Here is a 12,398-nt window from a genome sequence, read left to right as displayed (position 1 = left end):
GCTTAGAAGAAATGATTTTCATGTGTAAGGAATGTAGTAGTGTATGTGCTGTGTGTGAAAAAGAAAAACGGTTATGTACAGTAAGCCTTGTCATGTTGCAATCAGAGACCACAATGCTGTAGTTGCTCATAAGATGTGAAATGTTAGCTCCTTTTAAAAAAATCCTTTTAACAATCACTCTTAACCAGATGTCAAATTAACACTTTAGTCATGCCCCTTACTGGCAACCACAACTAGGTACAACAGGTGCAATCAGAAAAAAACCTTTGTAAATTACTTATTGTAAACATACTTATCATATTGGCTAGGCTCAAAAATTACATGGAACAAGGGTTTTATGTTTTATGAAATAAACTCAATGGCTGAGGTCAAGCAACATGGATATAAAATGAAACAAACCATAATATACCATAATGTATGAAATTAGTTACTGTGTCTTAGATTAGAGCAAAATATGTTCTTAGCAAGCTGAAGGCAGCTGGACTGATTCATGTTCACATAATATACATTTTCCAAATTGTAAGTTCCTCTTACTTCGTTTTACCATGAAGCAAAAACAAATAAACAAACAAAACAGGAATTACAATCAGACTGGATTTAAAAAGCGGCCTTGAAACAAAACCAAAGCTCTTTATTTTATAGTAGGTTCTTGGTTTTCCTGTTGACTGGATCCTGCGTTACAAAATGGAAAAGCAGCAGGCACGCACAGAGAAATATGGACTCCATAATGTTTGTAACTTAGGCTTGATAATTTTTCGCTTTAACTGGGATCAGCCCCTAAAATTATGAAAGCTGAATCACTATACGTGACAATCAACTGTACAGTTGTACAATTGTCCGCTGCCTCCACTGTTGTTTATCTTGGTGCTGGAAGTCCTGAATAAAGACATTAGGCAAGACGAGAAAATAAAAGGTATAAATGTTAAGAAGGAAGTTTATAAATTGAGGGCCTTTGCCGATGGTTTGGTGATATTTCTGCAAGACCCCAAAAATAACATAGAATACTTGATGAGGAAACTAAATGAGTTTGGGTCCTTGGCTGGTTTTAAAATTAATAAGCAGAAAACATATCTGTTGATTAAGAATATGACTGCACAGGATGGTGATATAGTGACTAAAAAGTTGGGTTTTAGAGTTGAGAAAAAGGTGAAATATTTGGGGGTTATGTTATCAAATTCAAATACAAGCTTGTTTAAAAATAACTACGTTGACACTCTGGAATGGTATCAAAAAAGATTTATTAAGTTGGGACAAATTGCATTTATCATTATTGGGTAGAATTTCTGTGATTAAGGTGAATATTTTACCAAAAAGGCTCTTCCTGCTTCAAACATTAGCAATACTTGCAACTGAAACTCCATTTAAACAATGGCAGAGGGATATCTCTAAATTTATATGGCAGGGGGAAAACCGAGAATTAGATATGAATTATTGCAAGATGCTAAGGAAAGAAAGGGTTTGGGTTTATCTGATTTGAAATTGTATTTTAATACTTGTTGTTTGGTTTGGCTAAAAGAATGGGTGAACCTTCAGAATAAGAGGTTACTGGACCTAGAAGGCCAGGAATTAAGGTTTGGTTGGCACGGCTATTTGTGGTATGATATGCAATTGAAAGAAAGATTGAAGTTAGATAAAAAGAATCACGGGTTTAATTTTGCTAAAAATGAATTGGAAAGCCTACTGTGAGGTGGTGATGAACCTATTATTGCTAAAGTTTACAAAATGTTATTGAATTTAAATCTGGAAAATGAACAAGTAAAACACAGTGGGTAAGGAATTTTGGGTATAATGGGAAAATATGCAGAATAAAGGATTAAAATTTACATTAAATTATAATCTAAGAGAAAAATTTTACAAGATAATGTATTGTTGGTACTTAACACCAGACACATTATCAAAACTGTATAAAGGTATTTCAAATGAATGTTGGAAATGTAAAGGTAAAGGGGGGATTTTTTTACCACTTATGGTGGACGTGTGATAAAGCAAGAAAATATTGAAGTAGGATTCATATGTTAATACAGAAAATTCTTAAACTAAATATAGAAAGAAAACCAGAGAGTTTTCTTTTGGGGCTAATGGACAAAGACCTGGGATGTTATATATATATTGACAGCAGCAGGCTTACTCTACGCTCAGAAATGGAAAACTACATTGATTCCTACAACGGAGGAATGGTTACAAAAACTGATGGAGCAAGCAAAGTTGGCTAAACTTACTTACTGATTAAAGAATTAATCAATTAGATAGATTTGATATTACTGAAATGGCTAGATTTGATATTACTGAAATGGCTAGTTTATAATATTTTGTAAAAGTAAAAACTTGAGGTTTGAAGTTGATACTCTGTTGTACCAAAGAAAATCGGAAGTCAATGCCTTTTTTTTCTTTTTTTCCTCCCTTACCTCACTTTTCTACTCCCCTTTCCCTTCCCCATCTTTTCCGCCATTTGCTTTTGTATTTCCATTGTACTGTATATTATAAACTAATAAAACTTTCTAAAAAACTATTGTGCAGTTGTAAAAACCTTTCATTGACACGAATTAAAAAGAAAGCAAATACTAGGTAGTCAATATGTGTCAATTTTATTATCCAGAGGCACTTATATAGAAAAATCGTACATATGCCTTTCCTTCTAATTGACTTTACAAGCTATAAAATAACAAATTACTGCAATTATTTCCCACTGAAATGAGAGTCTCTTGTGATCAACTACAGTACAAAATACTACCAGGCTAAACATGGTATAAAGAATGGCGATGCTTCATTCTTGTTGACTTTTACATCATACCAACATTTCCAGTTTAATAAATTGTTAACAGTATTAATCAAAACATATGACCATGACAAGACTGTCATGGAACATTTTTCATAACCTTTAACCATTATAGATGAAAAGCATAATCTTAACAATTTTTCTCCCCTTGAGCCCAGCTCCGGTTACTTTTACCTTCATACTAGTTTTTCTCATGGGGCAGGTTGATTCTTGATGCTCTCTGAATAAAAGTTATGAAACTTGAATTTAATGAAAGGGTCTCATGTAGCACTGAAGAAAATCAACCAGCTCTATCACTGATTAATAGTTACTGAAGTTAATCAGCTCTGAGAGATAACATTAAAAAAAAACTGTGCCCGGTGGGTAAAATTCAATGGAGAGTTTCCATAAGTAGGAATGCTTTTTCTTCACAGAATGTGGAGTTCTTCCCAACAGATTATCTGCCTCAAAATCTTCTAGATTCAGAGAAGATTTTAGGGTTGTCGGGGCTGAAGACAGACTGAAGAGTAAACAACTAACTCTACTCCACAAGCAATGCAATGTCTGACTCTATGAAAAATGCTGCTATTAGGCAATCCTGGATTTTCGACAAAAAATGCTATATGCTTTCCATTTAGTAAGAAAAACACACATGCCTTTTTTTTTTTTTTTTGCTATTTCTCGCTTTTAGCCCAGATTTCCCATAAAAAGATATATATGTATTTTAACAATAGCAGTTTTTCTTAGGAATTTCTTGAGAAAGCTGGTTTCAGTAGCCACACAAAGAAAAAAAAAAAGATCATATATGGAAAAAGTTTTCACCAGAAGCATGGAAACCAAATTCAGATCAGATTTATTTATTCCTGAAGTCAGATTTCTGTCCAATCTGAAACAACCATTCCAAGCAATTTATTTATTATAAATTGATATCATAATCACGCTGCTTGGAATGCTTGTTTCAGATTATGATACGTTCTGATGCATTGTCTGCAAACTCCTATCAACTAATATTACCAATATCAGCTTTTAGAAAAAAATTGAAGCAATTATAAAAGGGCAATGTTAGTTATTTAACATTTAAATTAAAACTGGTTAATTAACATTTAATCTGAAAATAGTTATTTAACAATTATTTTTGCATTTCTCAAGATAATTTCTCCTAACCCAATTCTCCATCCATTTACCCAGCACACATGAAAACAATGGCATTTAGAAACACTGACTTTTTGGAACAATATCAAATCTGGTGACCTATTTGGAAGTTTGACAAATTCTAGATTTCCTGTGAAAGAGGGATAATTAATGTTTGACTAATTATTAAGAACAAATGCTGATTTTAAGCAAAGGGGGGAAAAAACACCAACCACATTTATTTTGCATGTAGTGCTTGCCGTCATGTTAAGTGCGTATGGATATTATATTGTTGAGATAAAATCATGTCATGTAGCAGTTTTTAAAGAATTCTTGTAAGAATGATAATCAGTTACGTAGCCAGACTAATCAACTCACATCTTCCGGTCCCATCTATGTCAATAAATCTGGACAATAATTTATAATCATCATATGCAAGTATTACCACATAACCTGTTTCAAAAGTGCTTATTTATATTTAAGCAGTTGTATTATTTTTATAAAAGTAATTGACAGAAAACCAAACATTTTTTCAAGTAATAACTATAAAATAGTTCTAAAAGATTCTGAACTGTTTCTTGGTGACTCTGAACTGCTGTGTCTCTGGCATTACATACTTTACATTTTTGTAAAAACAAAAACAACCCCCCCCCCATGCATACACATATCATAGACCTACATGCCAGGTACAAAAATGTGCAGTAAGCAAATATCTTGTCCGAAAAATCCAAATCCTTGTGGCAGATATGTATGGCATTTCATTTAGAATTTGCACATTACATTCTACATATTACAAAGGGATCAGACCTCTCATAAGTGAGAATGTCCATGATCTTTATTCCATAACAAGGATTTGGGAATTATTTTATTTCCTTCTTCTTTAATTTTTTCCCCATTCTCATTCCTCTTATTTGTCCTTCTAAAATTGGAATATAAAGGCCAAATGGAATATTGTTATTTTATTTGTGCTGAGTAGGAAAAAAAATGGAAAGGATAGTGACTAGTAATGGCCACAGAATGTTGGATTGAGTTTATCTCTTGCAAAGAAATTCTAAGGGTCCTTTTTCACATCTATGCAGCATATTGCTGCAAGAACTGTCTCCACAGCCATCACTAATATAAAGGCCAACTGCCCTGTAAAATGTTACAGTAATATCTTATCGTGAAAAGAGTACATATAATGAACTGATATATAAGGATTTGACATAGAAATTAATGTCTATTGTAGTGGGTACAGAAGAGGTAGTGAAACTAATTTTAATAAGGGCCTTCCCCAGAGGAAGTATGGTCAAACAGAAGTCAAATTAGTTGACTTCAGACAGGTTTACATCCCAGGATGAATCAACATTTCAGTGATTTAAGCCCAATTTAATTTAGGCAGATTTTTTTTTAAAAAAACACAAGAATAAGAACATTCTTAGAACATATTAATAATTAAACCAACATGAACACAAATTAGTAATATTCTACATAATAAATGCACTGACACCTTATTATCGTATTCCTAGTAATCAATTTAAAGAGTAAGTCAAGTCACTTTGTTACATCATAATGTACGTTTTCCAAGTCCAATATTGTTAACAGTCATGGCTGTTGTTGGCAGGGCTGGGGGTTACGAACCAAACTCAACTGTTTCTTCAGTAATTTTCTTGAACTCATAGTTTCCTCTTCCATCCATGTGAAGATAAAACTTGGGGGGAAAGAAAACAGAGTCAGCAAATTTGGATATTACAGAGTGAAAAGTATGCATCTGTTTAGATAAGGATCATCTAGAAGAATTCATATTCAGACATCTTCCTGGGAAAAAGAGCTCATTAAAATGGGGATATTTGATCACCATCTGGTGGCCAAAATAATTAAACAAGTGGCCTAAGCGTTCTTTCAAAAATGAATTCAATGCTTCTTATTATTGAAACTCACAAATTGTTAAATAATAATCCTGTATTCTTCAAATGGTGATTAAAGAATGGGTATTAAAATAAGTGATTTATATATATATAAAAAAACCTTAGCTACAACAAACTAATGGCAAAAGTGACCTCTCTTAACTGTTTTAATTATATTTATGAGCAATCACGATGTGCAATATTAATACAGAAAAACCAGCAATCTTCTTTAATTATCCTTGAGCTAAATGTACATGATTCAGAGGAGTACAGTAGAAAATTTCAATGACAGCATGGTTATTTATGACTCTGAACATAGAAATTTAGGGGGGGGAAATATAACTGAAAATCTAAGCAAACCTCTGGCTCTTAACACTCAAAAACAAGGGAAAAACATTTAGTGAAATTTTCCATTTATTTACTTACAATATCGATTTCTAAGGCTGCCCACTTGGCGATGACACCGGGCAGCTCACAAAGAGTTAAAAAGAATACAGATCATTAAAAAAAAAATCATAAAAAAGAGCTGCACTGAGGAAAAAAAGGGCTGAGGAAAAAAAACCTCACAAGAACTAAACCTTACAGTCTCAGATTTCAAAATGCTGATTCATGCAATGTCCCACCACAGTGTCTGTAGCAACAGCCAGATCTTTAAGGCTGTCCTAAGGAGAGCAAGATCACAATTTTAAACAGTCCTCAAGAGGAAACTATTCCAAAGGGTAGGTCTAGTGACAAAGAAAACTATGTCTACTGGATCCCATAAGATGATATTGTTTAATAAACAAGATCTGAAGCACGCTAACTCTATTGGATCTTATGAGACAGGCAAAAACCACTGATGTCAGACATCCCAGTGAACATTCAGGCCAATGTAAATATTAATCTGTTTAAAGGCTGGGTGATAAGTACCGTGGCCCTCTTTTCTTGGGGAAATAAAGGAAAATCATGAAAAAGAACTAAATCTAAAAGAGCTTCATAAAGGTAAAAAAAAAATTATGTTTACAACTTTGCTTTACAAAGGAAAATTCAAGAGCAAAGAAAAAATTTACCAAAATACATATTGTAATAAAAATATCTAAAATCAAGCAATATATGTAAATTCATTTAAATAAAATGAGCCTTACATCATGGTGCTTCCAAAGTGATTTTCTGTGAGAAACAGTGAAGAGAGTGATGCCAACCTGAAATGCCAAAACACAGTTTAAGGGTTATAATAAGCTTTAGATTGCTAAACATCTATCTGCACTCAGGCACCCAAAACAATAAAAAAAGCCAATCCTTATATCAGGGGTAGTCAACCTTGGCTCTTTTATGACTCGTGGACTTCAACTCCCAGAATTCCTGAACCAGCACAGCTGGCTCAGGAATTCTGGGAGTTGAAGTCCACGAGTCATAAAAGAGCCAAGGTTGACTACCCCTGCCTTATATGATCTAGAGAAAAATAATCCAATTTTCCAAAGTATTCCTTTTTCTAAAAGCAGCTACCGGAAGAGGGACCATTTAGATCAGAATTATAGTGCTGGGATGAAACTTTTTGCTCTGTTTAATTTTACATTGCATAATTCTCTTTTGCAACTAACAGTTGCATTGTGATACTTGTACATTTTCCCTACAATAAATAATAGCAGCTTGGAGTAAGGTGATTTGAAACAGGGAATCTACATGGGAAACATAAGCATTCACTCCCTTCTCCTAATCCTGTCTTTCCATTCTACCCTTGGATTAAAAATGAGGCTATATCTCACACGTCATCTTTTCTTAGGCTTTCCGAAATTAAATTCTAAAGAGATAAAAGAGGTATAAATCTTCTTCATTGAATTCACCAGAATTGAAGACCGGTTTTCAGAAATGGCTTCATAATTATGTCATCACAAATATATTCTAACCATTTTTAAAACTTTTATTCCAAGACAAAGAAGAAATCCAAAATGCCACGAATGGGAAAATATGTGCGTGAATAGTCAACTTCAGCTTCAGCAACTGCACAATTCTTATTTGCTTTGGCCCTAACAAAGACAAAACAGCTATTTGGGGCAGGACCACCTCCAACTCAGTTTCAACTGTGAGATGGGGCAGCATATAAATTTAATAAATAAATTTGAATGAATGAATGAATGAAGAAAAGAAGGAAGGAAGGAAGGAAGGAAGGAAGGAAGGAAGGAAGGAAGGAAGGATGGAAGGAAGGAAGGCACAAAATACCCAGTCAGCCCTCTTACCCCTTATATTCCTCCATTCACTATCCAGGACAGGAGTTAGCAACTATGACAATGTTACAACCTATACAGCGGACTCAAGAATTCTGGGAGTTGAAGTCCACATGTCATAGTGGCCTACCCCTGGTCCAGGAACAACTTTTTTGAGTGAAACTGGAGATTTAATTCTATCAAATCCCCATATATTTTTTTTGGCTCAGCCACTATCTCCCCCCTTTTTCCAAAACAATGACTATTAATCAATGAAATAATAATAATAATAATAATAATAATAATAATAATAATAATAATAATAATAATAGTAATAAAGTTGGAAGGGACCTTGGAGGTCATCGAGTCCAACCCCCTGCTCAGGCAGGAAACCCTACACCATTTCGGACAGATGGCTGTCCAGTCTCTTCTTAAAAACTTCCAGTGTTGGAGCATTCACCGCTTCTGGAGGCAGGTTGTTCCATTGGTTAATTGTTCTAACTGTCAGGAAGTTTCTCCTTAGTTCTAGGTTGCTTCTCTCCTTGATTAGTTTCCATCCATTGCTTCTTGTCCTGCCTTCAGGCGCTTTGGAGAATAGCTTGACTCCCTCTTCTTTGTGGCAACCCCTGAGATATTGGAACACTGCTATCATGTCCCCCCTCGTCCTTCTCTTCATTAAACTAGACCAGTGTTTCCCCAACTTGACAATTTTAAGGCATGTGGACTTCAACTCCCAGAATTCCACAGCCAGCGTTGCTGGCTGTGGAATTCTGGGAGTTGAAGTCCTCATGCCTTAAAATTGTCAAGTTTGGGAAACACTGAACTAGACATACCCAATTCCAGCAGCCGTTCCTTGTATGTTTTAGCCTCAAGTCCCCTAATCATCTTTGTTGCTCTTCTCTGTACTCTTTCTGGAGTCTCAACATCTTTTTTACATCGTGGTGACCAAAACTGGATGCAGTCTTCCAAGTGTGGCCTTACCAAGGCATTGTAAAGTGGTATTAATATTTCATGTGATCTTGATTCTATCCCTCTGTTAATGCAGCCCAGCACTGAGTTGGCTTTTTTGGCAGCTGCAGCACACTGCTGGCTCATATTTAAGTGATTTTCCACTAGAACTCTGAGATCCCTCCCACAGTTACTACTATTGAGCAAGATACCCCCTAAATTACTCTCATCCTTTAATTCAGAGAAATTACCTTCAGGTTGGAGAGACTTCAGGAAGAGAGGGACAGACTTAAGTTATATTCTACAAAAAATATGTAATAAAAATTTGCCAAAACAGACTGTCATTACTCTTCATGTGATTTTTCTCTCTGCTGTTTTATTTTGTCATCTTTAAAACATATTCTAGTTAATAACTCTAGGGTCTGTTGAACTAGAGTAACTATAGTAATGTAGTCATATTTCCTTCTTTTTTTACATGGCTTTAAAGTAAGATCTGAAACTAGCAATGCAAAATTAACCACAGAAAAACATACTTTCCGACAATGGCTGTAGATATATCCCTCCACATCAACGCTAACGGCACTAGTACATTCATCCAGAATTGCAAACTGGGGTTTATGGTAAAATAATCTAGCCATCTGCAATGAAAAAAAGAAATGATAAAGGATTATCATATAATCCATACATATGAAGAACATTGGATTTTTTTTAAAAAAATACCTAAGATATTTTGCAGTTAATCATAAAATATAAGTCACATTATATGGAGAAATGTTGAAATCACAACATTACTACACAAATGTCCATTAATTCCACTACCCTCCTATTCTCCAGTCACATTATTTGTGTGCAGTCCTTTAGTAAACATTAAAATAAAAACAAAACAAATTTCATACATGGTACAGCTCTCTTTTTCTTGAAGTAGATGCAAAAAATTCATTCTGTTGCCATCACACAGAATTATGTGAAATGATTTTACTAAATTACAGTCCAGATTCTGGACTGTAAGTAGTGAACTAATTTTTTTTTTAAAGCTTATTGTCAAAAACAGACACGGTAACACATTTTGTTCCTATGTAATACTGTATTAAATTGTTAACCAACAGGTACAAGTAGTCCTCGACTTATAACAGTTCATTTAGTGACTGTTCAAAGTTACAACGGCACTGAAAAAAGTGACTTATGACTGTTTTTCACACTTATGACCATTGCAGCATCCCCATGGTCATGTGATCAAAATTCAGATGCTTGGCCATTTATGACGGTTGCAATGTCTCCAGGGTCTTGGGATCATCTTTTACAACCTTCTGATGAGCAGTCAATGCGGAAGCCAGATTACTAAGTTAACTAACTTAACAACTGTAGTGATTCACTTAACAACTGTGGCAAGCAACTTTGTAAAATGAGGCAAAATTCACTTAACAAATGTCTCACTTAGCAATAAACATTTTGGGCTCAGTTGTGGTCGTAAATCGAGGACTACCTATAGTAAGGTCCAGGGCAATGACTGAGGCATCTTTTTACTTCAACTGCTTCCGGCTTGCAACCTCCAACAAAGTGGATAGGATGCTAAGTTCTCCTCAAACATCTGTAGTTTTAATCTTTGCCCTTCCTAGTTCCTTTGGGCAGTTAAGGAAGAGGAAATTTCTGGATCTGGACTAGGAGATTATTAATGCCTCACTGAAGGATAGGATGCTAATGGCAGCCTTGAGGGAGGCTGTGACACATCTCCTCAAATAGTTCTTTCTGGATCCAGAGATACTGGATGACTATTGCCCAGTCTTCAACCTCCCCTTTTGGAGGAAGGTTATTGAAACAGTGATATGCATCAACTATGGAGCATCCTATAAGAAATGAATTATTGAAGAGCTCTACATTTAGGAACTGAGGCAATCCTGGTTGCACTAGTAGTAGATGTTTGTTGGGACCTAGGGATTTGGTGGTCTATAAAAATAATTAATAATAATAATAGTAGTATTAAACTACTCTTTTGCTGAAATTATGTCGAAATGTCAATCAAAACCAGTGCTGGAAAATGCACAAAGTGTCAAGGGACACCATGAAGACAACCTACCGCCATTCTCTGTTTCTCTCCTCCACTGAGAACATCCATCCAGTCTTGAATACTATCCCAGCCTCCTTCACGGTCCAAGATCTGACCCAGCTGGACATTATCTAAATATTCCTTTAACACCTGCAACCAAAACAGTAAACAGATATTGCTTAACAGCTTGCAGATACATTTGCTAGTATCTGCCTGTTCATTTATCTAATCCTCCCCCCTCCCTGACAATTTAGATTGGTTTAGTTCAAAATATATTGTCAGATAATTGTACCAAGCAACAATATTAACTGAGCTAGATTATGTACTTTAAGTGGTACTAAAGTGCATGATAAATGTTATGCAGCCTCACGTATAGTTGATTGACCTTCCCTTCCATTACAATAGACAACCTAAAGTAACTACTGTATGTGCTCTCATTCACCAGAACTATAGTCTTTTCTCTCTTTTCTCTGTGATTCAAGCCAGAAATCACAATGGCATTGCTGCAGAACCTGGCTTTTAACTCAGCGAAGCATCAATGCAGAATTCAGATTCAATCAATATTCTCTTTCTATATAGGTACCAGAGTTCTGGGACCTGGTAATCCATGTGTACAGTTATAAAATTCCACCCATCTTGAATGCTTAGCAGAAGGATAATTTCTAGGCAGGTACTTATGAATTGATGCATCTCTTCTGCATTATATTCATACCCTATAATGGTATGAACAGACAGGGAGCTATGCATCTGATTTTTTCTGTCCTATAGCTTTAGGATGGTCACATGCTAGCACATTTTCCTATTTGCCAAGTGGCAGTGTCTACAATAAATTCAGAAAATTAGCTTTGATGATTCTACTTTTATACTAATTCAGAATTCTAATTGAGCAGATTAAGGCTTGCATGAGCAATGTTGTAATTAACCTCAATTTAAAAAAAAAAAATATCAATCTTGGAATACCTGAAACATAGACATCACTATAACAGCAAATCTGAAACCCAACGAAACAATACTCTATCCAGAAACTTTATTCTTTTGGCACGGTTATCTATAATAGATACATATTTACTTTTTTAAAGTATTATATCTTTCTCAGAGAAAGAAAAATCAAAATGTGTAGAAACACTTATAAATTTCCCTTCTTCTCTCTGCTCCCATTAACATTGTAATAAATACAAGAGTATCCATCCATAGAGATTTTGCATATAAGCACATTTCTTGGAACGTACCAAGTATGGCTTATCTATTCCCAGAAGTTAATCTTCCTAGATAGGAAGTGGTTTGTGTTGTCTGGGATATTGTCCAGATCAAAACTCACAGTTTTGCATAACTAGATTTACCATTCTGAAATTACATCCTCACAGCTTGAACAAGTTAGTTCTGGTTTCAACCAGCGGTGGGATTTAAATATGTTGTTCACAACCGGTTCTCTGTGTGGATGCTGCTTCCAG

General features: G+C 34.9%; 1 protein-coding gene across 2 annotated transcripts in view; it reads right to left on the bottom strand.

The window, feature by feature from the left end:
- Positions 1–2,566: 2,566 nt before the first annotated feature.
- Positions 2,567–12,398, bottom strand: part of ABCD3 (ATP binding cassette subfamily D member 3) — a 44,216-nt gene continuing 34,384 nt past the window's right edge. For both annotated transcript variants that reach the window (XM_039339772.1, XM_039339771.1), the window contains exons 20-23: positions 10,978–11,097; positions 9,437–9,541; positions 6,897–6,953; positions 2,567–5,576 (exon numbers count right to left, since the gene is read on the bottom strand). In XM_039339772.1, coding sequence (XP_039195706.1) covers positions 5,499–5,576; positions 6,897–6,953; positions 9,437–9,541; positions 10,978–11,097 — 360 coding nt within the window. In that variant the 3' untranslated portion in view covers positions 2,567–5,498. The remainder of the gene's footprint in view (positions 5,577–6,896; positions 6,954–9,436; positions 9,542–10,977; positions 11,098–12,398) is intronic.

This window comes from Crotalus tigris, unplaced genomic scaffold, assembly GCF_016545835.1.
Source record: "Crotalus tigris isolate CLP2741 ecotype Arizona unplaced genomic scaffold, ASM1654583v1 scf7180000017739.2905288, whole genome shotgun sequence".
Classification (NCBI taxonomy): Eukaryota; Metazoa; Chordata; class Lepidosauria; order Squamata; family Viperidae; genus Crotalus; species Crotalus tigris.
Note: the sequence above shows the minus strand (reverse complement) of the source record. Positions and strands in the feature narration are given on the sequence as shown.